Source organism: Delphinus delphis, chromosome 1, assembly GCF_949987515.2.
Source record: "Delphinus delphis chromosome 1, mDelDel1.2, whole genome shotgun sequence".
In the NCBI taxonomy this organism is placed as follows: Eukaryota; Metazoa; Chordata; class Mammalia; order Artiodactyla; family Delphinidae; genus Delphinus; species Delphinus delphis.
In genome coordinates this window covers 106,312,209-106,338,703 of record NC_082683.1, presented here as the reverse complement: position 1 = coordinate 106,338,703, position 26,495 = coordinate 106,312,209, and the positions used below count along the sequence as shown (strand labels likewise).

Sequence of the window (26,495 nt, the reverse complement as noted above, 5' to 3'; positions counted from 1 at the left end):
AACTCAAATACACACACCAGAACAAACCTAACTGTACAGAAACACAAACAGCTGGTCCCATAGAGGCGTACCTTGCGGGACACACGCTGACGTGCCGAAGGTGTGTGCGTGGAAGTGAACTGTGTAGACTGAGCAGGGCCTGCAGAGGGGACGCGGACAGGCAGCGGTGGGGAAGCAGAACGGACGACAGAGACCCACGATTGCGGGTGCAGTAAGAATACTTCACCTTGACAAGCTCCAGGGACATTTCATGGCTTTTCAAATAACTAAAAATATACCTTTGGCCTCTTAATTACTTCACACCATTACATTGGCTCTCACAAAAATTCCCAGTAAAGACCATGAATTTGCCTCTAGAGGTGGGGCATGGGGACCAGGGCTGCTCTTCTGCCTATAACTAGGATTTCCTGATTGGGACAGAAACAGCACAGGATCAGTCTACACGGGTAGTTACTCCTCAACAGCAAGCAATACGCTTCATCTGCAAAAGCACTTTTATGTACTTCCCCTAACCTTCACCCAGATCAACTCCGATACAAAGCTACTATGCTTCTGGGTCACATGGCAACTAATAAGCCCAATACTGAACAAACAGGAATCCAAATGGACAAAAAAGGCAATTCAGTTTTGTAAGAAACAATATATTTTATTTTTCTGACACCACAGCTCTGGTGAGTGGTTTTGTACCAAATTTAATGGAGGTTACACAGAACGTTTGACGCATGGGACGGGGAGGAAAGGGAAGGAAACACAAAATTAAAAACAAAAACAAAATCTTGGATAGCTTTTAGCATCTGTTCCACTCCCACATTAATAAAATTCACTTGGGAATTCCTAATAAAAGGAGAACAGAAAACAAGGTGGGCAGGGAAGGGTAGGCTGGGGAAGAAAAGACGAAGGGCAAAGAAGACCATTGAGCATCCCAAAGACAGACCTTTCCCTCCCAGAGCCGGGACAACGCTCGGCATGGAAGGCGAGGCTTCGTTAGATTTATTTCCCCAAAATAACACCGTGTATTGCAGCTGCCAAAGGGAAAAAGATAGGAGGGAAGCAGGGGGTCACCAGTGGGGGACACAACAGGAGGAAACTCACTTAACCAAGAAGATAGGGAAGGAGAGAGGAGGGAAAACAAGAGAAAAATGTGAAGGTGGGTCTTCAGATTGGGAGAGACAGTGCTGAAGAGCACTTGAACTGAAAAACAAATGTCCTAAGCATCATTATTTTTAAAAAGAAAAATCTCCCCCCTCCCCCCACCCCTCGCTGAACTTAGTTCCTCTTTTTGTGCTTTTCATTAATACTCTGCTCTGAGGTCGTAGTTTGGTTTTTCTATACACTGGAGTTGAAAGAAAATAGTCCAAAGGTCTGAAGATGGATTCTCCACCTAAAGTAAACAGCCCAGCATTCCTGTTCTCTTGTCCCAAAGACTAAAGTCTCTGCTAAAATCCCTTTTACAATATAGTACAGTACACACAAAAAAAATAAAGCCCAAAGCAAAAACAAAACCAGAAAAGAATCCTGGGAGAAGCCAGTCCAAAGGACGTAAACATACAGAGAATGGTGCAACACATGGCCCATGGCAATTCTCAAAGCACGGCTACAGATCCCCAAGTAGGTGCTATCATGGGATACCCAAGTCCACAAAAATAATTCTTAAAAAATAAATCTTAAAAAAACACACCTGTTGATTAAATGAATAATTTGTTTTCAGATAAATCCATACATTCTCGAGTTCCCCCCTCCCCCAAAGCAGCCCTTGGGTCTCTGTTCTCCTATTGCATGACCAACAGTACTCCTGGAACTCCCTCAAAGCAGCTCTCAGGACCTGGAATCTCATCTCGACAAGGATCGGCACATCCAATCTTAGCAGCTTAAAACATCATGTTTCCTGGGTTGCCAGGTCCTTGGCTAAATCCACCCATGCCCACGTCAGCGGCCATGCTCCGGGGCCTCATCTGTGGGGGGATCATGATGTTCTGTTGGGGTCCCATCATGCCCTGCATGGACATCATCATGCCTGGAGAGCCCACAGGCCCAGGGTGGGTGTAGAGCCCGGCAGGCCCTCGATCCTTGCCAGGAATCATGCCCACGGCAGCAGCTGGATTGCTCATCAGGGTGGGCTGGCCGGGCATTGTAGATTGTGCTGGTGACATCATCCGATGGTGAGGTCCCATCATGCCTTGCTGGAGAAAGGCTGGTGGTCTCATTGGGTTGTGGCCTGGCATGGATGGAGCTGTACCAAGAGGGATGTCCGGAGTTCCCACCGGCCCTGGACCTCCCATGCCAGGTAATGCTAGTCCCATTCTGGGGGCTTGTTCGCCCATCATCCCCTGCATGTGCGAAAACCCAGGTCCAGGACCCTGGGGCTGTTTACGGCCTGGGACTTCCCCTCGAGGGAAATATTGCAGTGTCTGGCTAGGCTTCTCAGATGGAATAATGCGAGACAGATCAAACTCAGGTATTCCGGTGGCTCCAGGTCGGATGACCTCCTGTAGATCTGGGTCTGTAAACACTGAAGGCATGCTGTTCCCCAGGACAGCGAAGGAGTCAGGACCCCCTGGGCCTCCAGGCTTGCAAAGTGCTGCATCTGCTGAACTTTGGGGCAGGTTGCTGGGGCGGCCGAGGGGCCCTTCTCCTGGGAAACCCATCCCTCCTGGGAAGTTGCCCTGCCCCCCACTGGGGCCATTGTGAGGAAATGGAACCTGCTGTGGAGGAGATTGAACTGGAGGGAAGCCCTGGGGGAAACCCATCCGTCCTTGAGGTACCATCGGAGGCTCCTGGGACCCATGCCCCATGATAGGATTGTGTGACATCAAGCCAGGCCCCATCGGGACCCCATGAGGAGGTATGGTGGGTCCCATGGCATTCGGAGAGGGCATCTGATTGGAGTGAGAAAGTGGCTGGGTCATTCCCATTGGGCTGAGGGTTGGCATTGGAACCACGGGGTTTGGACCTGAAATTCGAGGATTCTGTGTATTAATGCCCAGTCCTAGAAAAATAAAGATATCAAAGGAATCAACTTAACCGAAAGCAACTCAGGAAAACTATCATAAATCAAATTAACAAAAAAACTATTGTGCATCAAGTGTGCATGGTACTGTGCTGGGGAAACATACAATGCACAATCTCTGCCCTCAATAAGGTTATAATACATTTTGGGGCACACAAACCAACAGCTCTACAAGACAATATATCATTGAGTCTTAAACTGTAGGCTAGGACATAAAGGTATATAGAAGACAGCTAGGAAGAAAGTCTCCTGTGTGAAAAGTTACAAGTGAATATGCAAATGAGTACAGTCTTCTTCATTGGAGACATTTAATATAGAAGAAAACAATTTGCCTGGATGACTTAGTATGGTCCTTTTTGGAGACTAATCAGTCCTATGAGTCTAAGAATCAGCAATAACAACAAGGAAACCAAACAGGCCTTTTTCAATTGATACTGGACATCACTATTTTATATTACCTTACAGAGAGAGCATTTCGAACTCTACGTTACGTGAAATGGTAAAGAAAAGCCAACTTTTAATGGAAAAGGAAAACACACAGGTTCTACTATGGTCTCTGGGACATTTAAATATTTGGTCTCTCCATGGAGTTAACCACTGAGAATGGTAAGGATGGTGCTTGTGCCACACACAGAGCATGCCCTAACCTGCCTGATGATAAAGAGCATCCCTAACAATCAGAATGGAACTGGAACCAGACACCCATGGCTCAAAAGTCATGGTCTCTTTACTGACCACCTTCACCATCCCAGATCATGTCCTATTAGTGAGATTTGGGGAAACAGGAGGTGTAGGGGTGAAGGAGAACAGAATGAGTAGGGAAGGGAGGAATTTTATTCTCTCTCTAGTCCGAAAGAAAGTGATTCTCTAGGAAATAGGGGCTTTCCATTGTCTGAAATCCTGTGGCTGCTTGTGGTTTGAGGCTGCCCTTCCAGGAAAATATCTGAGGACTAAAGACATTCTGATCAGCATGTTGAAAAGATACCGCTCTCAATTTTGTGCCAGGAGGACCTCCCCAACTTCTACCAAAAAAAAAAAAAAAAAAAAAAAGCATCTAGGTACACAGAAGCATCAAAATTTCCATAAGAAAGTGACAAGAACTATAAAGAAGCCTGCTTTCTTATCAACAAACACTGAATTAAGCTAATAAAAAACACTGTGATCATTCTCTTCCTCTAGGCAAGACACTTTAGTTTTACTGAAACTAACTCAGATAGTATACTTTTCCAACTTGGTGAACGTCCAGCCATCAAGAAAAGACTTCAAGAAGTTTTTCTTTTGTCCAGAGCTAGCTCCATATCCTATCTTCCTGATTTCTTACCTGGCATATTATTCATTGATGGCAAGTTGGGAGAACGAGCTGGAGGGGAGTCGTCATCTGAGCTGGCCACGGTCTTGATGGCATCGTGGTATAACGGGGTAGAACTGGGCATTGCAAACTTGGACATTCGAGACATCATAATAGACAGTGGGTTCTGGGAAAGGGTCGGCTCTGGAGGCATGGTGTAAGGTGTACTAGAGGGAAGACTTCCCGGGATACTCACAGAGGCAGACTGGCTGGCTGTAGGAGGTGGGGGGCCACCTAGGAGAAGAAAGCAAAATAAAAAAAGGGCAGGGAATTAGATTTCTCTTGAAAGCTACTGGGCCTATCGTTATGAACGAGCAGGGCCAGGAATGAGACAGATGAACAGGACAGTGTTATTAGGCCCAGGACATGAATCATCAGTCTCTAGTCAAGCTCCGTGTGTGTGCAGAGGGAGACTGCAGTGTGAGATGGAGGTGACAGCTCAGCAGATGGGAAGACAAACGCACCAAGAATGCATAAGAAATATTAGTTCAAACTTGGGAAAACCATGGGTTACAGGCAACTCTTATGGATCTCTTTCCCTTGCCAATCACAATTTAGAATTCGACTCAGGCATTAGTATGCTAGGAAGCCAGATTAGCAATCCCACCCCAGGTACTAACCGAATCGCCCTACACACGCTCTTGATTGATTTTCTGCCACCAAGGTGTCTGAACTGAAAAGGTCTGAGGGGGCAACTCCACTGTACTGCTTTTGTGAACTGCTACCTAACGGAGAGACACACTTGAGCTTGGGAGGATAAATCTATCTTATTCTGATTCTAGTCTTCCTCAAGTGGAGACAGCACAGACCTAGTATTTATACCTCAGTGCTCATCTTCCACTGACCTCCTCTGGTCCCGTTCACAAAACCACCATCATCAGTGAGAGCTTCTCCTAGGAAGAAAATACTAATAAATTGTAGCTGATCTCTGAGAACAGCAGTTTACCAAGGAGAATGTTTCGGTAACAGTTTCTATGGTCAACACATATTTACGAGAACCACTCAAGTCTCTCAGCAGCCTCTCCTCTTTGCTTGGGATGATACTCAGACTCTCTTGACATGATGAAGGGCAGCCCTCTGAAGTGGGTGGATCTAGTATTTAAAGGCACATTTACCCACTGTTGAGACATTCTATTCCACCACCGTGAGTTCACTGTGCAAATGTAAATCATTCAGTGAAATGACACACATTTCCCATTTTCCTCCCAGTCCTATCTGAGAAACATATTCTGCACTAAGAGCATAGCCCCGTGGAAGTACTGATTACGCACTCTGCCACAAATACGTCCATCTTGGCAAAAGCCACCTCCTTTGGTTGCATAATCAGGTTAAGACACCAGTTTTCTTAAAGGATGTAAATCAGGCTTTTGCAATCTCTGGCTTTAAGGTGCAACTGTGAGGATGAAAGCATACTGACCTGACTCTACACTTCCCAGCATGGCTGGGGAGGCCATGGTGAGGGGTGCTTTATGGTTTGGAGGGATCCCGGGGCTCTGAAGGGGAGGTTTTGGAGAGGAGGTCCATCCCGGTGACGGGGCGGGAAGTGATGGAGACTTGAGGTGAACAGGCGAAGCAGCAGCAGACCCCAAGACAGGGGGGGACTTAATGGAAGCAGCAGCAGCTGGGCCCGCCAGCATGCCTGCCAGCTGCGATGGAGTCTGGGGGGACTTGAGGTTCCCCGAGGGCGAGCCCAGCATTGGCGACTGGACTTGGCGCATCGTGGGAGATTTCAGAGGGTTAATGCCTGGGGAATGCACCTGGCTGCCTGCCACAGAGAGATCCACGGGCTTCCGCCCCAGGCCGCGCTGAACGGAAGGAGCGGTGTTGAGGCTAGTGGGGTTACTAGAAGGGTTGAGAGGTAGTGGTGGCATATGACTGAGCCGGCTGTTAGTCCTTTGGTCGGGCCCAATTGGTTCTCTGAGATTCCGCAAGCCACTGTTGCTGCCTGGACCCTGAGACATGGGGAGGAACGGCCTGGGGCCCATGCCATACTCTTGCTGAGGGTGCTCGCCAAAGGGCAGGGGCACCATCTTCTGCTGAGCAGGCAGCATGTCTGCACCGCCGGCGCGGAGTTTCATCATCTCCTCGGGCCCCACCCCAGCCTCTCTCATCTTCTGAGGTATCATCTGAGAGTTGGATCCCATGTTGACATTTAGACTGACATCTCCCTTCATCCCACTAGGAACCATCCCAAACTCGAGTTCCCGACCGGGGCCCATCTGTGGGGGCATTCCTTTTGGAAAGTCACCCCTAGAAGGGCTCAGCGGGCCCTCTACTGGTATTCGAGGGAAGATGGGATTACTCCCCGGCTCCATGTGTCGCTGGGAGCCAGGGATCAGCCTGTTCATCTCCATGCCGGGCCTGATGCCTTCCATGCTCATCCCCGGGGGCAGACCCAGCTGTTTCTCTGCCAGCTGCTGTTGAAACATCTCTTCAGACAATCCTTGGGGGTTTGGGAAACGTTCCCCTCGGCCAGGACCACTGAACACGCCCTGGCCAGGCGGGAAGTTTCGACCGTCTGGGATTTTTGGCACATCGTCTGGCCAGCTGACTCCAGAAAGACCTGGTCTAGATGCTGGGTTGGGGACATTAGGCCCCTCCATTTCAGAGTTCATCATTCCTGCAAATCCAGGGAGGCGCATCTGGCTACCTGGCATGTTGGGGTGGGGAGCCATGGCCCTCGGGGGCAGAGAATGGGGCATGTTGATACCGTCAGCAAAGGGCTCTGCACCCCCAGGCCCCCAGGCCTCACTGGGGGTCATCTGGTACGGAGGGGGAGGCCCTCGGACCACTCCCCGCGGCCCGTGCTGATGGACCATCATGTCCTGGAGGGAGCACTGCTGCACGACCACTTGCTCCTGCTTTCTCCTCTTCTCCTCATAGAACTCCTGCTGCAGTTTCAGCCACGCTATCTGCTCAGGGGTCATGTGATCCAGGTGGTCGGGTCCAATGGGCCCAGACTGGGAGTTCATGGAAGGTGGAACCATTTCATCCGGAGAAAAGGGCACATCTCTGTGTCCCTGAGGGCCAAATGGAGCCCCCACGTCTGTCCGGGGCCCAGGTCCCTTACCTAGGCTTTGGGATTGAGCCATCATGGCCTGTATTGGCCCTTCTGGTTTTTTCTGAGGTCCATCTAACACCCCAGTATTCTGCTGGGGTCCCCCACTCTGTCCTCCCGGGAATTCTTTCTCATCAGGGAAAAGCATGCGCTGGATATCTCTGAGCGTTTGTAAGGAGCGCTCCCGGTGCTCCAGCTGCTCCTGAGACAGTCCGTCGGGGTTCTCTCCCAGCGGGGGGGGCTCTCCACTGGACACCGGTGGAGGTGGGGGGCCTTTGGGATCTGCTGAAGAGCTACTGCTCCCCTGGGAAACGGGAGTCACTGCTCGGTTGTTGGGCGTCGAGTTTGGCCCGGTACCGTCTGGCGGCAGTGGAGTGGAGCTGGCAGGGCTGCCTACAGAAGGAATCAGTTTGTTTTCTACCCCAGGACTATCCCGGTCCAGGGGACGCGGGGGGGCGGCAGGCTTGGGTGCTGGTGCCGGAATGGGTGGAGTTGGCTGCAGTCTGGTGTTCTGGGAGGAAGTCTGGTCCTGGTTGGCTGGAGTGGGGGGCTGTTGTGGGAGAGGTTTCGGATCATTCCGAAGGGCAGATATCTGTGTGTTCTGAAGATAAACGAGATTTTAAAAATCATTGGTGAACTGAACAGAAGGGCAATGAAAAGAGCAAGATATGTTATAAAGGACTTGTCCCAGCCACATAAATCTACACTGACACTTGCTGTAGAAACTGCTCATGTACAACCCCACTCTGGACATGCAGACATTTTGATTTCTTTCTCACACTTTGCTGTCAAACGGCATCCTCTTTCCCTTGCTGAATAACTTTAAAGCATGCCAAGGGAAAGCCACGCTGCCAAAGTGAATACATTTGAGTATCTATTTCGAGGAACAGGTTTGATATCACATGTCTACTATGTGTTTCTGATTCAGGGAGAGATTAGTTTCTTGGTATGTGGGAGGCTGTACCTAACACCTTTTTCTTTCCCCGAAAGTATAACTGGATATGTAGACTTCTCATTGTCAATCAAAAAGTCTAATGTTTTCAACTGAAAGAGAAAGTCGTTGTCACCTCCAGCTCTGTACTCTGCCCGTCAGAGGCGGGAGGTACGGCCGCTCCACTTCAGTGTTTCCCCTGGCACGGTGACTAGTGAGGTACTCCTATCCTTGAGTTTCCAGGGGCCTGACATCTCCGATTTCTGTTTTCAGTTTGTGATCACTGATTCCATACGAGACTTTGTACATTAACTGTAGTAAGACCATCTGTAGGCAGGAAGGGTCTGCAGAGAAATCTGAGGCTATCTAGCTTGTGCTGTCCCTTGATCTGTTCTTTCCAACAGACAGCACGCGGCCCTTTCTACAGGCTGGATGATCGCCTTATTATTATTTATTAAGTACCGATGCTATACTAAGTCCTGGGTAAAGGCACGCTCACCTACAATAGGTGACACGGACACTGTCAGTGTCTGGAAGAGGGACTTGTAATGTTCTGGGTCTACACCTCGGCACTGCTGGAGGTACTGGTACTAGAGAAGGGCGGTAATGAAGAACAGACAGGCCCAGTCTAGCGACTCCATCAAGGGATCTCTCACCAGCCTCCAGTGAGCCGCGTGATCCCTTTTTGATGTTCACTTGCTCCTACCTGTTCGCTTAATCCAGCCTGTATTTCCAAACCCCTAACACTCTTACTTACATCCCCACCTACTCTCTGGAACGTTTATCAAGGCGCAGATTTGTACAGGAATCATCATACATATCCCTGAACACGAACAGTTCACGTTCCGTGGGTATGTATGCAAATGTTCCACTTGCTGGTATTCTCCATGCATCTGTGTCTGCAGACCGAGACTGGTGGGGGTAAGACTGGCTGAACTTGGATGACTCTGGATGTTGCAGTGTCCTCTGTCTCTCTGACTCCTTAACTGGAGTGTGGAGGTCACCTTAATTTTCTCTCCAGTGCTAGTTTAAGTTTGGTTCTGTTGTTAAGGGTGGTCACTGATTTCCTACAAGGTGACCGTGACAGAAGAAACAGTTTAGTACCACCCTTTATATTTTAGATTTGGAGCAATGGTGATTGGACTATTCCCAATTCACTCCTTATAAACTCCTTTTCTGATTTCATTTTAGTACCAGAGAAGGTGGAAGTGAAAACTGTCTTAATGACTTAAGATCTGTCATTAAGTCAATAAAATGTCGGTTTGAGTTGCAATGTACGCCGTGCATTCCAAAATGATATAAATTATAAATAAACAAATATTTTTAAAGTATAAATTTAAAAATATATACATTTAAAATATTATACATATCCATCGTCTACCCTTGAGTAGCAGAGATGCAGAGTGACATGAAATTCTTTTCCTAGGCCTAGGAAAGCCTAAGCCTGCTATGTCACAGGGGGGACTTCTATGTTCATATACAACAAGGACGAAATGTCATCCATTCTGTATTGAATTGTCACTTCAGTCGTTTATTGTCATTTAACTTTTCCCATGTTTAAGACTCATCCAAGTTTTAGATTTTATGCTTCCTGAACTCAGGGACTGTACCTTGAACCTCTAGTGTCCCCACAGCATTTGGTGCAATGCCTTGACAATGTAAGACACAAGAAATATCTTTTGGTTCAATTTGGAACACTACGTGTATTAAAACAACCATTATATGCATTTTCTAATGTAATTTATAGTAGGTGCTTAAGTTCCAGAGAGGAAACAGACTAACATTTACTATAATTTTGGAAATATCAAGCAATTAAAAGCATTCAATGGTTCTCTCACTTTGAAATAAATAAGAATCATTTTGAAAGTCACTGAGACCTTAATTATGGTATCATCAGCATGTACTCCAGTACTGCAGTTTTTGTTGCTGCTTTTTCTCTGTTCTTCAAGTAACTCAAGAGTGTTTGCTATTTTTTAAAATCCTGCTCTTTACAGAGGGTCTGAATTCAGAAGTTCCCAGAGATGGCTACATGACAGAAATCCTAAGATATCTAAATATCTCCTTTTTTATGTTGTACCTCTTCTCTCCTAGTAATTCATCAATATATCAGCGTGTTAGTAGAAAAGGCCAATGCAGTGTGATATGCCTAAAACCACACAATTAGGTTAAATGCTCAGAATGTAGTTTATACCATCAAGATTATCTCCCATTGAACCTTCATACACTGTTGGTGGGAATGTAAATTGGTGTAGCCAATATGGAAAACAGTGTGGAGATTCCACAAAAAATTAAAAATATAACTAACATACAATCCAGCAATTTCAGTCCTGGGTATTTATCCAAAGAAAACAAAAACACCGATTAGAAAAGACATGTACCCTTATGTTCACTGCAGCATTATTTACAATAGCCAAGATATGGACACAACCTAAGTGCCCATCAATAGATGAACAGATAAAGAAGATGTAGTACATATATACAATGGAATATTACTTGGCCATAAAAAGAATGAAATCTTGCCATTTTCAAAAACATGGATGGACCTAGAAGGTTTAGGCTAAGTGAAATAAGTCAGACAGAGGAAGACAAATACTGTATCATTTCACCTACATGTGGAACCTAAAAAACAAAGCAAATGAACAAACCTAACTAAACGGAAACAGAGTCATAGATACAGAGAACAAACAGGTAGCTGAAAGAGGAGAGAGGGGTTGGGGAGAGGAGAGAAATAGGTGAGGAAAATTAAAAGGTACAATCTTTCAGTTACAAAATAAATAAGTCACAGGTATGAAATGCACAGTGTGGGGAATACAGTCAATGACTATGTAATATCTTTGTATGGTGATAGACAGTAACTAGACTTATCATGGTGATCATTTTGAAATGTACAGAAATATCAAATCACTACGTGTATACCACAAACTAACATAGTGTTGTAGGTCAATGACCACAAAAAAACAAACAAACTCATAGAAAAAGAAATCCGATTTGTGGTTACCAGGGAGGGAGAATTGGAGGAGGGTAGTCAAAAGGCACAAACTTCCAGTTATAGAATAAATAAGTACTAAGAATGTAATGTACAACATGATAAATATAATGAATGCTGCCATATGTTCTATATAAAAGCTGTTAAGAAAGTACATCCTAAAAGTACTCACCACAAGGAAAATATATATTTTTTTCTATGTCTTTAATTTTGTATCTATATGAGATGATGGTAATCATTTCGTCACGTATGTAAGTTAAAGTATACAGTATACAGCACAGTAGGCTGTACACTTTTAACTTATACGGTGCTGTCGGTCAGTTGTATCTCAATAAAACTGGGAGAAGAAAAAAAGACTATCTCCCTATCAGTGAAATTCACCATCTCCCACCTTTACAGTCACTGCAGAACCTTTAAACCATTATTCCGTTTCCAAAATGACATACCAGAGGGGCTGTGCTTCTCTCTGTCTTGCTGTTAGAGATGTTCTGGATGTGGAAAGAGACAATAGTTTCAACCTGGCCCTTCAATACAGCTTCTGCAGCTCTGCAAAGACAGAAGAGATGCACACACTAGGACTTGTTCCTATTTCACTAACTGTAAATTTAAAGCACTTTAACCGATTAAACTGGTATAAGAGAGGAAGGAGAAGTATAAAGAACCACCAGCAATGTTGAATGAGAAGAAATCAAGAGAAAAAGGTTTTCATTATTTGTCTATCATTTATCATCAAACTTCTGAAATTAAAAGATAGCCATTAGCAAATCTCAAAAAGAGGTACTAAAAACCCCCAGAATTTTCTCCTTCAAAGCCATCCACTCTAGTAGGTGTCTTATAGAGCATCCTAGCTCAAAATCCTAACCCAAGAAGGGTAAAATGAATTCTCACACCTAATAATAATTAAAGGCTGCCAAGATTCATTCTATATCTTAATTTTTAAAACCTTAAATGAAAAAAACTAGGGTATATTCACATTTTAAATAAATAAATAAATATCCATTGACCCATCCATCCACTAGAGACGTATGTACCAAAATGTTCACAGTAGTTATCTCTGTAAATTCCTGAGATTTTTTTAGTTGTTTACATTTTCTAATTATTCCAAAATGGACATTACTTGTGTCATTTTAAAAAGAATACTAAGTTGCATAAAAGTGTATATTGTGCAATCAATCCCTTTTGTGCTTAAAAAAGTATATATATGTATATTTGTACAAGCACAAAAAATTTCTGGAAGGAAAGCCAAGGAAGTAGCATCAATGGTTGCCTCTGGGGAGTAGGGGTGGGGAGGTTTTATATTTTATTTTACCTCTTTCTGTAGCGTTAACTTTAAGTAATAATACAAGTGGGCAAAAAAAGGATCAATCTTCAAAGGGAGTAAGAACTTAGATGCCCAAACACACAAGCCACGCCAACAGCAAGACATAGCCATCAACTTACTTATTGGCCATCTCAGTAGAAAACACATACACCACTTTGGCGGGAGTCTTCTGAGCAGGTGTGGGCTCTGGGGCAGTAGTCTGGCCATGGGAGGGGGTGGAAGACCTGGGGACTGTAGCATTTGACGGGGTCATCGAGTGTGGCGTGTGCTGGGAATCCTGGGACTTTATGTGGTCAGCAGAATTACATTCTAAAAGAATGAAAAGAGTCATGTCATAGAAAGAATAAAACTCTTTTTTCTGCCAGCATTTACAGCATCATAATGCAAACACCTTGAGAATTTCAAGGAGGAAGTACCTTGCTAAGAGGAAACTTCTTCTATTCATAAAAACACTTCTCCCTAAATGACTAATTACAAAGCACTCTTCCCCCACCTCCTTACTTCTCTACTATGCATTCTTCAGATATTAGCATAAATGTCCCTCCTTCCTGGAAACCCCTTTTGGATCCTCCTGAACTGGCTGCCCCTGCTAGTTGAACCCATAGCCCCCGAACTCCCCTTATTTCAGCATTTATCAAATTTACTGTAATTGTTTAATGATCTGCTGTCTAGGTGCATTCAAACCCTTGAGGATAGCAACTGTTTCTGTTTTGCTGACCATGGCACCCCCAGCCCCCAGCATAGTGCTGGTGCTTGTAACAGGCCTCCTACAAACACCTAAAGAAGAAAGGAAAGACAGGGGAACGATCACCCAGGTTCTCATTTCAAATTTGGGTCGGGAAGTAACACTTCCACTGCTTGAATACTAGTTTCATGTTCTGGCCTATAGTTACGATTTTTTACTTTATACTAGGAGGAAAAAGCCTAAAACCACAGCCATTGGTCCTATACTCTTTCTGGCTCACTCCATTTTGGTGCCTACTGTATCTCTACTACATGTAGCCACTCGTTCCTGCCACACTGAAACTGACTGTGACAAACCTGGACTAGTGCCAGGGCTGCCTCTTGTGCCTACAACTCTGGCCAAATGGCAGCCAGAGTGCACAAAACCCAAGTCTTGAAGGATGGATTTGATGGAGAGGAGGAGTGTCAGAAAGACCGCTCCAGGGTGGACCCTGGCATAGACAAGCTGGAGCTACCGGCTTGACACTTAAGTACCAAGAGTATGGAGGCCAGAAACATCCACAAGAACGTGGCTAGGGCCGTGGAACATCCTAAAACGCTTGCATCCTCAAGAGCAAGAAGTCAACAAGGTGGTTCCAAACTATTCTTAGTTAGCAGGAAAACGACCAGAAATAGTTCCATCTTAAACTGCGAGAACTCCTGAATCTGACGCGCCTACTCTCCCCACTTGGCTGCTATTAGGCTCTCTGGCATCCACCAATGTCAGAGGCCTTTCCTCAGGAATACCTACTTCCCTCTGAGTCTCAAATATCTTATAGACATACCTTTCATGTCAGAGTCATCGTTTGGAGTCCCAGGATCTCTCTGATCAAAGGAGTCGGCGGAAATACTTCGCTCCCTTTTCCCCTTGCCCTTGGCACCATTTCCAGCCCCATTCTTCAGCCCCATGCTCCCACCTGGGCCAGGGAGTGCTTTAGGGGTATGGCCCCCACTCTTGGAGTCACAGGGGGATGGCTGGGATTGGCTGGCTGAGCCCCCCTGTTTACCCTGATTGGAGAATTTGGAATCCAGCTGGGGGTTTCCAGATGGGGACATCACTGTAGGGGGACGGACCATCACCTCCTGCTTTGACTTAGGGCTACTAAAAGAGACAAATAACAAAGGGAGATCAGACACCGGATGCAACTGGGCAGCACAAATTAGGGAGGACTGATTTTTATCATGGGTCAAGGAGACCTGGACCACTAAGTAACCACCCCACCTTTCACCACAGCCACTTGCTTGCTCCCTCCTCCCCTGCTCTCATCTCAGAGCTCTCAACAGAGAGGAGGATCAAGCAGAGTGGCCTGCCAGGCCTTGGGAACCCTAGAGTCACATGGGGACCCATCTCTAGGGCTTCTGTCAATAAAGGACAACGGTTTCTATGTACATAGAGAAATGACTCTCACACTAAGACTAGCTCAGAGTAAACAAACAGACATCGTTAAGATCAAAATACCACCCGCCCCTCAGCTGATGACAAGGAACAGCTGTAACAGGAGACTAGCCTCCCTGCTGGAAAATAAGAGCAGGTCCAGGAGAGCGCGAGGAAACCTGCCCATGACTGGCAGGTTAGGGAAATCCTCCAGGACATACTCCCTGAACAAGCAGGATCACACCAGAGCAGGCACACTAACCACTGCCGCCAGGGGAGAAGGAAACAATTCTTTTAGGGCGTCAGCTTAACTTCCATGGAACAGAGGAAAAAGCCTCACGGTGGGAGTCCAGGGGCTGGTGTTTCAGTTCTAGGACCTTAGGCCTCCTCACCATTCCAGGTCTCGGTTTCCTCATTTGCCAAGTTTAGCTCACTGTACTGGCTGGTCTTTAAGGTCTTTTTCGTTATGTTTTGGTGAGGAGAGGGGTGGTAAATAGGAGCGGCCAGGTAATAATGGACAAATAATAACAGAGGAAAACTCTAACCTAAACTCTGATTCACTATTCTATCACTATTTAATTATCTTTTTTTCTTTCCCCATTCGCTTCTAATTCAACATGTTGTTCCACCAGTGAGCATTCATGGTCCACTATGACATCCCAAAGGGGCAGCTGGGCCAGGCCCTAGCCCTCACCTCTGTGTGTTTCCTGACGGAGAGTTCCTCACTTTAGGGTTACTGGAATGCATTGATTGAAATCCTGAGCTTGCAGCCACAAACAGGGACGGGCTCACCGAGTTCCTCTCGGGCTGCAGCAGAAACAGCTGCTGAGGACAGTGGCAGTGGCCCACTGCTTGTTGGGTGAGTCCCTTAGCGCTGGCCACCTGCACGCCTTTTTCCTCTTTGTTTTTCTCCGCTGTGGAAGTGGGTCCTGTCCCCTTGCGGCTCCAGCATTCTCTGGGTGTGTGCCTCCTGCTGCCAAAGGAAAATCTCGCATCTCCAGGGCACACTGGGAGCAAAAAGAGCAAAAACAGAGACATCAAACACCCTTACAGCAGGACCAAGGCTAAAGCACCGCCAACTTGATGGTGCAGAGCTAGATGGTTCCTCAGCTTCCATCAGGGTTAAAGGAAAGGGAGATGTTCATATTCCGGCCAAAAGGCCCTGGTGCTAATGCAGCTGAAGGGTGACTAAGACTTTCTGCCAAGCATACAAGCCTCCCACCCAAGCTTCGTGTACCAGGCGTTTGTAAGCAGATGAGAAAGACATTTTTATCTTTAGCCGTATATCCTCCCTTACATTTCTCTACGTCCAGATACAAAACCCTCAAAAACCTGGGTTTTTCTTTCTTCAAAACAATGCTTTGAAACCACTGAGTACTCCAAATCCATAGCAACTATCTGGTGTTTCACCTCTGATGGCTCTGAAATGTAACCAACCCAACCCAATTTCAAACCATGAAACAAATTACTCTCTGTTTATATTCTCAGGGCCTCAGGGTGGGGAGACATTAAAGGAGGTACTTCTGAAATCAACTATTGAGCCAATACAATCAGTTCTGTCCCCTGATTTCTATCATCTTTCTACTAAATTATGCTGAGTACGTGTCCTGTGTTCTCACTGCTTAATGACAGGAGCTGTAGGCATGGGTAAGCATGGGAATGATCCATAATGCGGAAGGTAAAAGAACATCTTTGAAGGCTAAGATATTTTTTGAGCCAATTTGCAAGGCTAATTTGAAGCATAAAGGTCAAGAAAATATTCCCAAACCTAGCCAGAGAACAAATGAGAAAGCCCTTTATTTAGGGAAGCCTAAACAGGGAAAACCAAGATACACTTTCAGTCACTGGTCCTTCCAGGGCAGTTCCAATGTGGTTTTTTGGTAACCACTGTCCCCCCGCACCTCCCGTTCTACCTTCTGGTATCTTATCCATGGGGTATAGGATTGAATGAGGATATTAGATGCAGGATTAGTGGCTAAAGAATCAAAGGGAGTTAGAAGTAGCTTAGGTGTTATATACACTTTGAGAGGCTCAAGAACTGGACTAAAATTGGGAGGGTCCATTATATTCTAGGACTTGGCACTGAATATGATCATTGTCAAGTGTTAGATGTCTATTTCTTCATTTAGAAATTTGCAACAGTCCCAGCGATTTTACCTGAGACCATGAAAGGAATTTATGGAAGTTCTGAGTGCATACAATCACGTTTTTTTCTTTTAAATGAAGAAGTCAGGAAAAAGAAATAGAATACAATGTTACGGAATGTTTCTATGCTGACCTTGGGAGAAAGCATCCTAAAAATATTTTGGTCTTGATTATATTTAAGGTTGTATGTTTATCCCCCACCACCTTTAGTTTTTTTTGTTTTTCCAGTTTAGACTATAAAACTGATTGTGGCTGTCAAGTTCAACATAATATATGATCATACACCATATTGTAACCTCCCACTAAACATCGGGAATCACTGGTAAAACAGAAGTGGTAAATGAATCTTGCATGGACAAAGCCATCAGAAAACATTCACCTCAGGAAAAAAAAGAAGTTATCACCTATACAGTCCCCTTCTGTAACTTCTTCTGGTACTTTCTGTCTGCATCACACATTCTAGCACTCAATCATACGTCGAATTGAATAGTCCCATGTGTATTTTTTTTTTTTTTTTTGCGGTACGCGGGCCTCTCACTGCTGCGGCCCCTCCTGCCGCGGAGCACAGGCTCCGGACGCGCAGGCCCAGCGGCCATGGCCCACGGGCCCAGCCGCTCCGCGGCACGCGGGACCCTCCTGGACCGGGACACGAACCCGCGTCCCCCGCATCAGCAGGTGGACTCCCAACCACTGTGCCACCAGGGAAGCCCCCATGTGTATTTTTTATCTCCCTATGTAGACTATGCTCTTTGAAGACAAGAACCTTGTTTTAAAGTTCTTTGGTTTTTCTATACTACTCAGCATGACGTACTAAGAATGTGGTTGGACTCTTGGTGATGTACCCAGTTCCTCTCAGAGCAGAAACACCTGGCACTTGTGTTGCACTCTCCTTCCAAAGAAACTCTAAACATATTACAAATATCAAATCACCTCAACCTGCCAGGCATTTCTGATGAGCTGGTAGCAAAGATTATTTCTAATAATAATAATCAACGGCATTTTACAGATGAATGGACGGAGCACACAGGTGTGAATGGGCTTCTCCCAGGTTTCGCATCAGTGCTCTCTGACCTGCTCTTTCCTCTAAGCCATCTCCTTACCATTACTTTACGGGTGGAGAGACAGCACAGAAGGCTGAAACAAGCTTGTGGGCTCACCTAGTGATGGGAATAAAATCCAGGTGCTTTAACCCCTAATCCAAGGGAGTTGTTGAAGTAAGTCACCCTAGCTTTAGCCTGACACCAAAAACAACCAAGCAAGAAATCTGCCAAGTATCTTATCATACAACACCAAAGAATAAAATGAGACTCTTTCAGCTCCTACATTTTCAGGTTAGTGCTCAAATGTTTACCTTTAAGGACTAGAAAAGATCTTCCACAGAATGGTCAATTGTAGCCAGAGTGAGATATTTCCCCAGTATAACTAAATCTCCTAACTCTAAGATCTGCTTATATAATTTTTCTCTCTTTTCTTCTTAAATAATACTTAAAATTTTTACTATGTGTACATACTAACTCATTCACAACAACCACAGAAGGCAGGTCCTACTACTATCCCTATTTTAGAGATGAGGAAACTGAGGCTCTGAAACAGTAAGTAATTTGCCCAAGTAAGCTGGGTCGCACCCCAGTAAGTAGTGGAGCTGGCATTCAGCCAGACACTGGCCATGCTCTTCATCACTGCAGTGCCTGGCTAAGCATGGACTTGGTGGACAAGGTGAGCCAGTACACAGAAAATGCTTAGCAGCACAACATAAACATTCAGGTTAACCATGACTACTGCCATTCTCTAGCAAGCTCACCTATCCTGCCTAATGGCATTTCTTACCTTCGCCGTCTCCAACCATCATCCTCCTTTCCTAGTGCATGGCCTTGCCCAGGACTTAACAGGGATAAGAGAAGTCACCAGGCAGGATTCCTCACCACCAAATCTGCGAATCTCTTTTTATCAGTACCTATCCCATCTTTCTTCCCTATTAATGAAACCGAAAAAAAAGCTCACTTCTCCCCAAAGGTCAGTCCTACCACAGGTGATCTAGGTACCATCCCTTCCAGCTTACTGAGCACCCTCACTCTCTCCGGTGGCCACCTCTCTACGTCCTGCATCTCCTGGATATTTCCAATCAGCTTTCAGACATGTTGTAGTATCTTTCAGATTAAAAAGAAAAAAAAAATTAAAGCAAAACAAAACCAGCTCTGGCATTCTATTCCCCTTTGGAGCCAAGATTCTCTACCAGAGTTGATGAGACACAGTCTTCAGTTCCTTACTTGCCATCCACCCTTTAACCATTTTAAACCAACTTCTACCCACAGATCACAAAAACCATGACTTTTGTTAAGGTCACCACTGACCGCTTTTCTAACCTCATCTTACTCTATCTCGTAGACTCTGCCAGTTGATCACTTCCTTCTTGAAACTCCCCTCTCTTGGTTCCCATAATACCACACCTCCCCAGTCTTCCTCCTTCCTCTCAAGTCACTCTTCATCTGCTTCCTTTGCTGGCCCCTTCTCTATCCAATCTCTACAATTTTGAGTTCCTCACGACTCTACCCTGGGGCGTCTTCTCTTCGTATTCTATAAGCTCTTTACATGCCAACAACTCCCAAATTTCCATCTCCGGCTCAGCTTCTGCTCTGCTGACCTGTATACACAACTGCCAACTTGACATCTCACTAGATGTCTGAAACCTAACAAAGACAAAGATGAATTCTTCTTCTGTATATAGCCTCCCTCCCAAAAGTATTTTCCCTTCAGTTTTCTATGTTTTAGTAAATGGCACCTTCATCCACCCAGCTGCTCATGACAGAAATTTGGAGTCATTCTTGACACCTCTCTCCCTCACCCCTAACCTTCCATATCAAGTTGAATATTTTTGCTGAGTGAAGAAAATCTCAGCTTCAGTGTTTCTTCTTCAGAGAGAAAGGATACTGTATAGCCACTAATCTAGACGAAATTCTCCATTACACTCTTTTCATAGCATCCTGTGTTTTTCCTTCACAACATTTCCCATGTTGTATGATTATGTGATCATTTGCGTAACATTCATCTCTCATGCTAGACTCCATGAAGGCAGGGATCAAGACTGATTTGTTCATCCTTGTATTCCTAGCACTTACTATAGTGTCTGACACGTGCTATTTGCTCAAAAAATATCTGTTGAATAAAAGTTGAAGCTTTCCCCCAAGATCATCTTTCTAAGCCACACATGCTCTCTAGTGCTATCATCCATCAGGCTACTCACCAAAACCCCAAGGGTCACGATACAGCAGTGCTCATCCTGGAGGGGAGGAGCTTGCGGAGTCCAGGAACCCCTGTCTCAAAGGTGACCCTCACCTGGATGAGGATAAAATAAAGAAGAAGTTTCTAAGTGATTAAAAAAAAAATCAATAGTATCATTGTTACTATCTTAAGAAAAGAACAGGTTTCCTATTTATTCTAGAGTATTAGTTGAAGAGGAAGTTATCACCTCCCATGTAAACAGAACCACCTTCCAATTACTACAGGGTATATTATCCAATCTATAGATATCTCAAGGGCCTTGTGACTCTCCCTCCTTCCCAACTGCATATTTTCTTTTCAGAAACTGGAAAAATATTAATAGCAAATAAAATCAATTTTTCTACTTTTCTGAACATTTAGTAGGAAAAAAACCCCTCACATTTTTGCTTCTTCCCATTCCTAATTAGTACAGAGAATTGAGAGCTGACTGTAAAGGTGAAAGATTCAAAATTCCAGATACACTTTTGAATTCACAAAGTGCACACCATTCACAGTTCCTCCCTACTCTCAACTGTAACTCTACATGGCAAGCATGCAGCAAGGAAATTTATTTTCACATACTTTTGTGGGAACATATGACTGAACAACAGGACCAGATGATTTCCTTTGCTTGAGAGCCTACTGTGTGTGAAATGCTATACTGACTTGAGCTAGATAATTCAATAAAACACTAAGTAACTCACCAGGCAGAACAATTTCCAACATTAGTCCTTGTAAACTAGAATTATAACACCAAGCCTCCCCCTTTGCCCAGAATTTATAGTTTTGAAATGGCAAGGAAGAACCAAGTTCCAGATTGTCCTAAGGCCAAATTATTTAGGAATCTTTAAAAGGAAACTCTATAAGGTTACCACAAAGTTGTAAATAAATTCACAAATTAGTCTAACTTAGGTCAAAATCACCTCTATAATTCCGATTTCAACTCTTCCAATGATCCTTTTCCACTCTCCTGCTCTAAGAAGTCAAGTTTATTACAACTATGTCATGTTTAACAAATTTCGTTTCTATGCTATGACCACTACACCATAAAAGGCATAGTATCAAACTTAGAATGTGGAACTAAAAGGCCTCAGGATTCCATTCCTAGCTCATTCTTAACTTCTGGCATGCCAACTACTCAAAGGCTTCCTCTCAGAAAAAGCACACAATAGGAAGAACCAATCTTTCCCAAACATGTGGAGAAAAGAAAACTATACTATGGACTTATATAGAAAACTTTGGTCCAAACAAAATGCTAATATATGTTTTCATATTCAAAGAGTAAAAACTCACCTACTGTCCTTCAAGCTAACGAACTTTAAGCAAGCAAATAAATTTATATCAAGCTCAAGAGTTTCGACAGAATTTAACCATTCAAAAACGAACGTCATCTGTCATCATTTAGAGTAATGGCTACCCAAAGTAAAATGTCAGCACAAATATCCCTTCTTTGTGAAATTTTCCTTGATTCCAAACTATCCCCAGGAATGTCCTCCATGGCCCCATAGCATTACATTCATGACACTGTTAGAACACTTTAAAAATTGTTTCCCTGTTACATATAGTCAGGGAACCCCCTGAGGAAAGGGTCATCATCTCAGGGCCCAAAAGAAACTCAATAAATGCTGGTTGATTTGTGTATTATAATGAGCTTGAGGCTTGTGTATTGCTACTCTTGCCTCACATTCATACAAATCAATGATGACACAATAAATACTTGTTTAACTTCTTACCATCTGCCTTTCCTAGGAAATAATTTATTGCAGAAGTCCCTGTTCATAGAAAAGTACAAGGTAATTGCACTTACAGTTATGACTTGCATTTAACTTGATGACCTCTGCCTTGGGAACTGCTACAGTAATGAACAAATATAGTTTTAACTTACAAGAGACCCTACAGAAGCAGAAACAAAATCCAAAATGCACAGACTGAATCACAGAAGTTACGTGCTCATCATCGGGCTCTTTACCTTTCAAGATGTCCAATTTGCTCTCTCTTCTAACATTGGGACACAGAGGAACTTTCCAAGAGTGATCTCTGCCTCCCAAACAGAAAGGAATTTTTAGGTCAAAGTGGAGTAACACCAGCTAGTCCCACATTCAGTCCTACAGGAATGAGAAGAATGGAAAAGTTCATAGCCCATCACACCATCGGCAAAGAAAACCACCCATTCCCCAATGCTCTGTGACCAAAACAATATTTGGAAGAAGGAATAGTAAGAAAATAATTAGGTCAAAAATGGGGAAGGAAGGCAAAACCACTAAAACTCAAAATGCAAGAAGCTGGAGCACTATAGCCTACTTCTATCCTATTGAAGACTGGGAAGTTTAGAAAAGCAAAATCCGTCAGGCACAAAAGCCTCATTCTAATCACTGTTTTTAACTTTCTCCCCAACCAAGAACAGTTATCACAGGTTGTAAAATAGACTTTTATTTCATATCTTCTCTATGCCCTTGTTCTTAGCATGGTGAAGATGCTGAAAAAAAACTACAAAGCTTAAAAGGCAAGTGGCCATTAGATAATTCAACTTTCAAAAATCAGCTGGTCTACAGCAGGACCTCTTAACCTGGGATCCACGACCTCTTAAGGGGTCTCTGGAGAGACTTGGGAGGGGTGGCACCTGTGAACCTGGCTGGCGAAAATTTTGATCTTCACACTCATTAACCTCCAAGTAAAAGTTAGCACCACCTTTAACTGTGAATGTAGGTAACAACCCACAGTAGTATTAGCAATCCCCTGACTATGTCACCAAGAGGAACCACAAAACACTTCACATCACATTACAGTTGTTGCAGATCTCTCAACATAATATTTACACTCATCATTACTTCAAAATTATAGTATCATTAGGCCTGAAGCTACATTTTGTTATTTAATGTGTTGTAAACATACAAACTACTGTATTACAATTGTTTAACAGTTTGATAACTGTTTCCGTGTCATTTGTAATTCTATATATTTTAAGTCATACATTTAAAAAACATGATTCTCAGAAGGGGTCCTATGCTTCATTAAATTGCCAAAGGAAAACATGGGAGGTAGAAGATTAAGAACTTCTGATCTAGAGCACATAAAGTTTCTATAGACCCTAACATAGTCACCAAGGCAGACAGACAAGTAAGTCATTCCATTAGCAGTACTTCATAGTTGAAGAAAATTAAGCCACCAGGAAGCCAAGTAACATGTCCAAGGTCACACAAATTTAGAGTCAGCATCAGCCTAGGTTAACACTCACAGCATGTACAGTCCCACTCTCTCATGGGGACCTTTGCTTACATTTCTACAATTGTCATCACTATCCTGTTTTACCACTAAATGGGGAAGAGGTATCACCTTTCAAAACTAATATAAAACCAAAACCTGGACAACAGAACAAGGTAGATGTATAAGGTACTCCTTTTTGTTCCCTGATCAAGCATGCTGCTGTAATTGTTACAGAAGCTGAATTTGGTCTGTTCCAGAGATAGCAGTTTTTTACAAGTGAGAAAAAAGTTGGGCTACGTAAACTTTCATTCCCAGAAGTGTCCAAGGCACCGTGCAGATAAGCATTAACTTGTTAAGTGCTACAATGCATTGTGAGTGGTTAGGGCAGTGGTATCCCCACTTCATAAATGGGAAAACTGGAGAATAAATATGAGAGATTTGTTTAAAGTCACACATAAGTCAATGGTAAAGCCAGCTTCCTGATTCCAAGTTCAAGGCTCTAACTACTATACCAGATCACCATGATCAAATATTAAGTTGATTATAATGCTTGTGAAACCTCTGTACTTTTTTCCCCTACAAGCCAGAGAGCATTTTCTTTTTTTTTTTTCTCTTCGGTACGCGGGCCTCTCACTGTTGTGGCCTTTCCCGTTGTGGAGCACAGGCTAGGGACACGCAGGTTCAGCGGCCGTGGCTCACAGGCCCAGCTGCTCCGCCGCATGTGGGATCTTCCCGGACTGGGGCATGAACCCGTGTCCCCTGCATCGGCAGGCGGACTCTCAACCACTGCGCCACCAGGGAAGCCCAGAGAGCATTTTCTTTTGATCCATGGGAACAGACACACTTTTGAAGGCTATGGGAAAAATATCCCATAGAATAAATTCCAAAGTACGTAAGTGCTTTTTCACTTACACTAGTCATCTAAGAATCCAGGTCAGGAATCCTTAGCTCAGGAGCCAAGTTACTACATAAAACCTGCCTTATAAGAAGAGAACAGTATGGAAATTGTTCCTTCATCTTTTAGTCAATGACCTTCTTATCGATCTACCGTTATGTTTAGGAACTATTATCATCTTACATTCAACACTGTTATTACAAAATAATATTCTAATGGTTCAATACCATTAGATCCTAGATTCTAAAACTATGAAAGGTCATCCCTATCTCAACTCTGCATTAAATTTTCTCTTATCGAAACCACTAATTAATGGAATTCTCATTCCCCAAAGCATCCTTATGCCATCTAACTGCTTTTATTAACCCATTTCTGTGTTTTACAGATTGGGTCTTTTTCAATAGTTAGTAAGGAGGTCTTTCTTAAATTTGTACTTAGGACCATAACATTGTTCACACTAAATCCTTGTTAGACCTTCCCATATCATTAGTATCCAGTCAAAAACCAAAATCAACAGAACAACCATGTTGTACAATCTCCATGAAGAGTGAAAAGTTCTTGTCCACACAGGAGTCTTATCTACCAATATTCATTTGCACCCCCTACCCCTTACTCTCAACTACTTATCCTTCCTACCTGCTAATTCTGATTCATCACTTTGTGCTCAGTGTACAAGAGTCCAGATCTCTGACCTAAGAATAAACACTTAATTCTTGAATATATCAAATGCTAACAAATACTCCATCACACACCATTGATCAAAATGTAACTCTTTACACAGCCACTCAATCATTTTCCCACTAAAGTCATTGCCAGGGATCTGTCCATGTCCGCCCTAACCACAGTCTAACTCTGCACCAATTCTACCCCACCTTAGTCTCTCGCTACCAACACACAGTTATGTCCATTTCTCTACTTTGTTTAGTAACTTTAATAGTCCCCAACTGTCTGCAATCTAGGCTCTAAGTCACTCCTCTCTATCACAGGGCAGGGCTCTGGAGGACAGATTTCAGGCCTCCTCCTTCAAGGCTTGGGAGCCTTCACCTAAGGCCCCCAGCAACACTGTTATAGGCCTCTGGCCCTTCCCTCTGAACATAATAACCAACCCTGCTGTTTTTTCCTTGGGATATCTCCATTTCACCAGGCTCGCCCAACACTAACCAGTGACATCTTAATAGTCTTTGCAACTTTCAAAGGTTAATGGCTACAGCTCCACTTTGGAAACCACTGGTGTGTCCACGACCCCCACAATGACTCAGTGACCTAGACATCCCCACCTCACCTGCTGGAGCCCTTTACTACATGAACATTCTTCTTCGCTTTCACTTCTCCCCAACCCTCCAACAAGTCACTGGCCTGCAAAGTCCCCTGTACTTCACTATCCATCTCCGGGGTCTAACAGACCCCACCAGACTCAACTCGAATTCCCTCATTTAGCTCTCCATCTCGCCCCTCGAATGCCCCTTCACCCCAGGACCCTGGGACCGTCCCATCTCATCGTTTAGTCTCTCCAAGCACCGCCTGGGACATATCCTCTAAAAAATAAACCGAGAGATGCCTCCGTCTCTCCCCACCACTCAGTGAGCGGTGGGCAGAGGACGCCCCCCCATCTCCCCCTACAGGTTTCTCTAGACTCAACTCTAAATCTACGACCTCGACCCCCACCGCTTCTCTCCCCTCACCCCACCCCCCCAGCCCTTGGCGGCTTTCGCTACCCCTGCCCTCAAACCCGCTCAAAACACGCGGACGCGGACCCGGCCCCCCCACCCCCGGCTTCGGTCCTTCCCCTCCCCCTCCCCCTGAGGTGCCACTTACCCCCGAGGCAGGAGTGGGGGAGGGGAGAGGAGGAACAGAGTAGGGGAGGGGGCTTCGGTCCGGGGCGGCTCTCAGCCCCGGGGGGCCGGGGCCCGGGCCAGCGGCAGCGGCGGCGCAGCGTCTCCCCCCGGCGGCGGCAGCGGCGGCGGCGGCGCCGTCCCACTCCCGCAAGCACACATAGGCTCCATTGTCCGCCGGCGCCTCCCCCTTTCCGGCACCCCCCTCCTGGTACCGCCCCTTCCCCCTCCCCTCGGCCCTCCCCCAGCCGCACCGCGCCACGAAAGGTACCGCCGGCCCCGCCTCTGACGCGAGCGAAGGAGTGCCCCCTCCCCCCGGCCCCGACGTACCGCCCGGCGGGGGAAGGGGGAACGCCCCTCCCCGCCTCAGTAAGGGCCCCGCCGCCGGGAAGGGCCCGCCCCCCTCCAAGGG

General features: G+C 45.0%; 2 protein-coding genes across 2 annotated transcripts; both read right to left on the bottom strand.

Annotated features, from left to right (window-relative positions):
* Positions 1 to 636: 636 nt before the first annotated feature.
* Positions 637 to 15,567, bottom strand: BCL9 (BCL9 transcription coactivator). The gene is made up of 7 exons (XM_060028459.1): positions 15,444 to 15,567; positions 14,160 to 14,476; positions 12,771 to 12,960; positions 11,777 to 11,876; positions 5,773 to 8,014; positions 4,329 to 4,589; positions 637 to 2,986 (listed from the first exon to the last, which is right to left on the bottom strand). The coding sequence occupies exons 1-7, from the start codon at positions 15,494 to 15,496 to the stop codon at positions 1,869 to 1,871; spliced, it is 4,281 nt and encodes a 1,426-aa protein (XP_059884442.1). The 5' UTR covers positions 15,497 to 15,567; the 3' UTR covers positions 637 to 1,868.
* On the bottom strand, positions 15,538 to 26,201 carry LOC132436050 (uncharacterized). Its single transcript, XM_060028471.1, has 4 exons — positions 26,067 to 26,201; positions 22,122 to 22,257; positions 20,136 to 20,227; positions 15,538 to 15,756 (listed from the first exon to the last, which is right to left on the bottom strand). Exon 4 carries the CDS (start codon positions 15,742 to 15,744, stop codon positions 15,538 to 15,540), a length of 207 nt encoding a protein of 68 aa, XP_059884454.1. The 5' UTR covers positions 15,745 to 15,756; positions 20,136 to 20,227; positions 22,122 to 22,257; positions 26,067 to 26,201.
* Between the last annotated feature and the right edge of the window lie 294 nt (positions 26,202 to 26,495).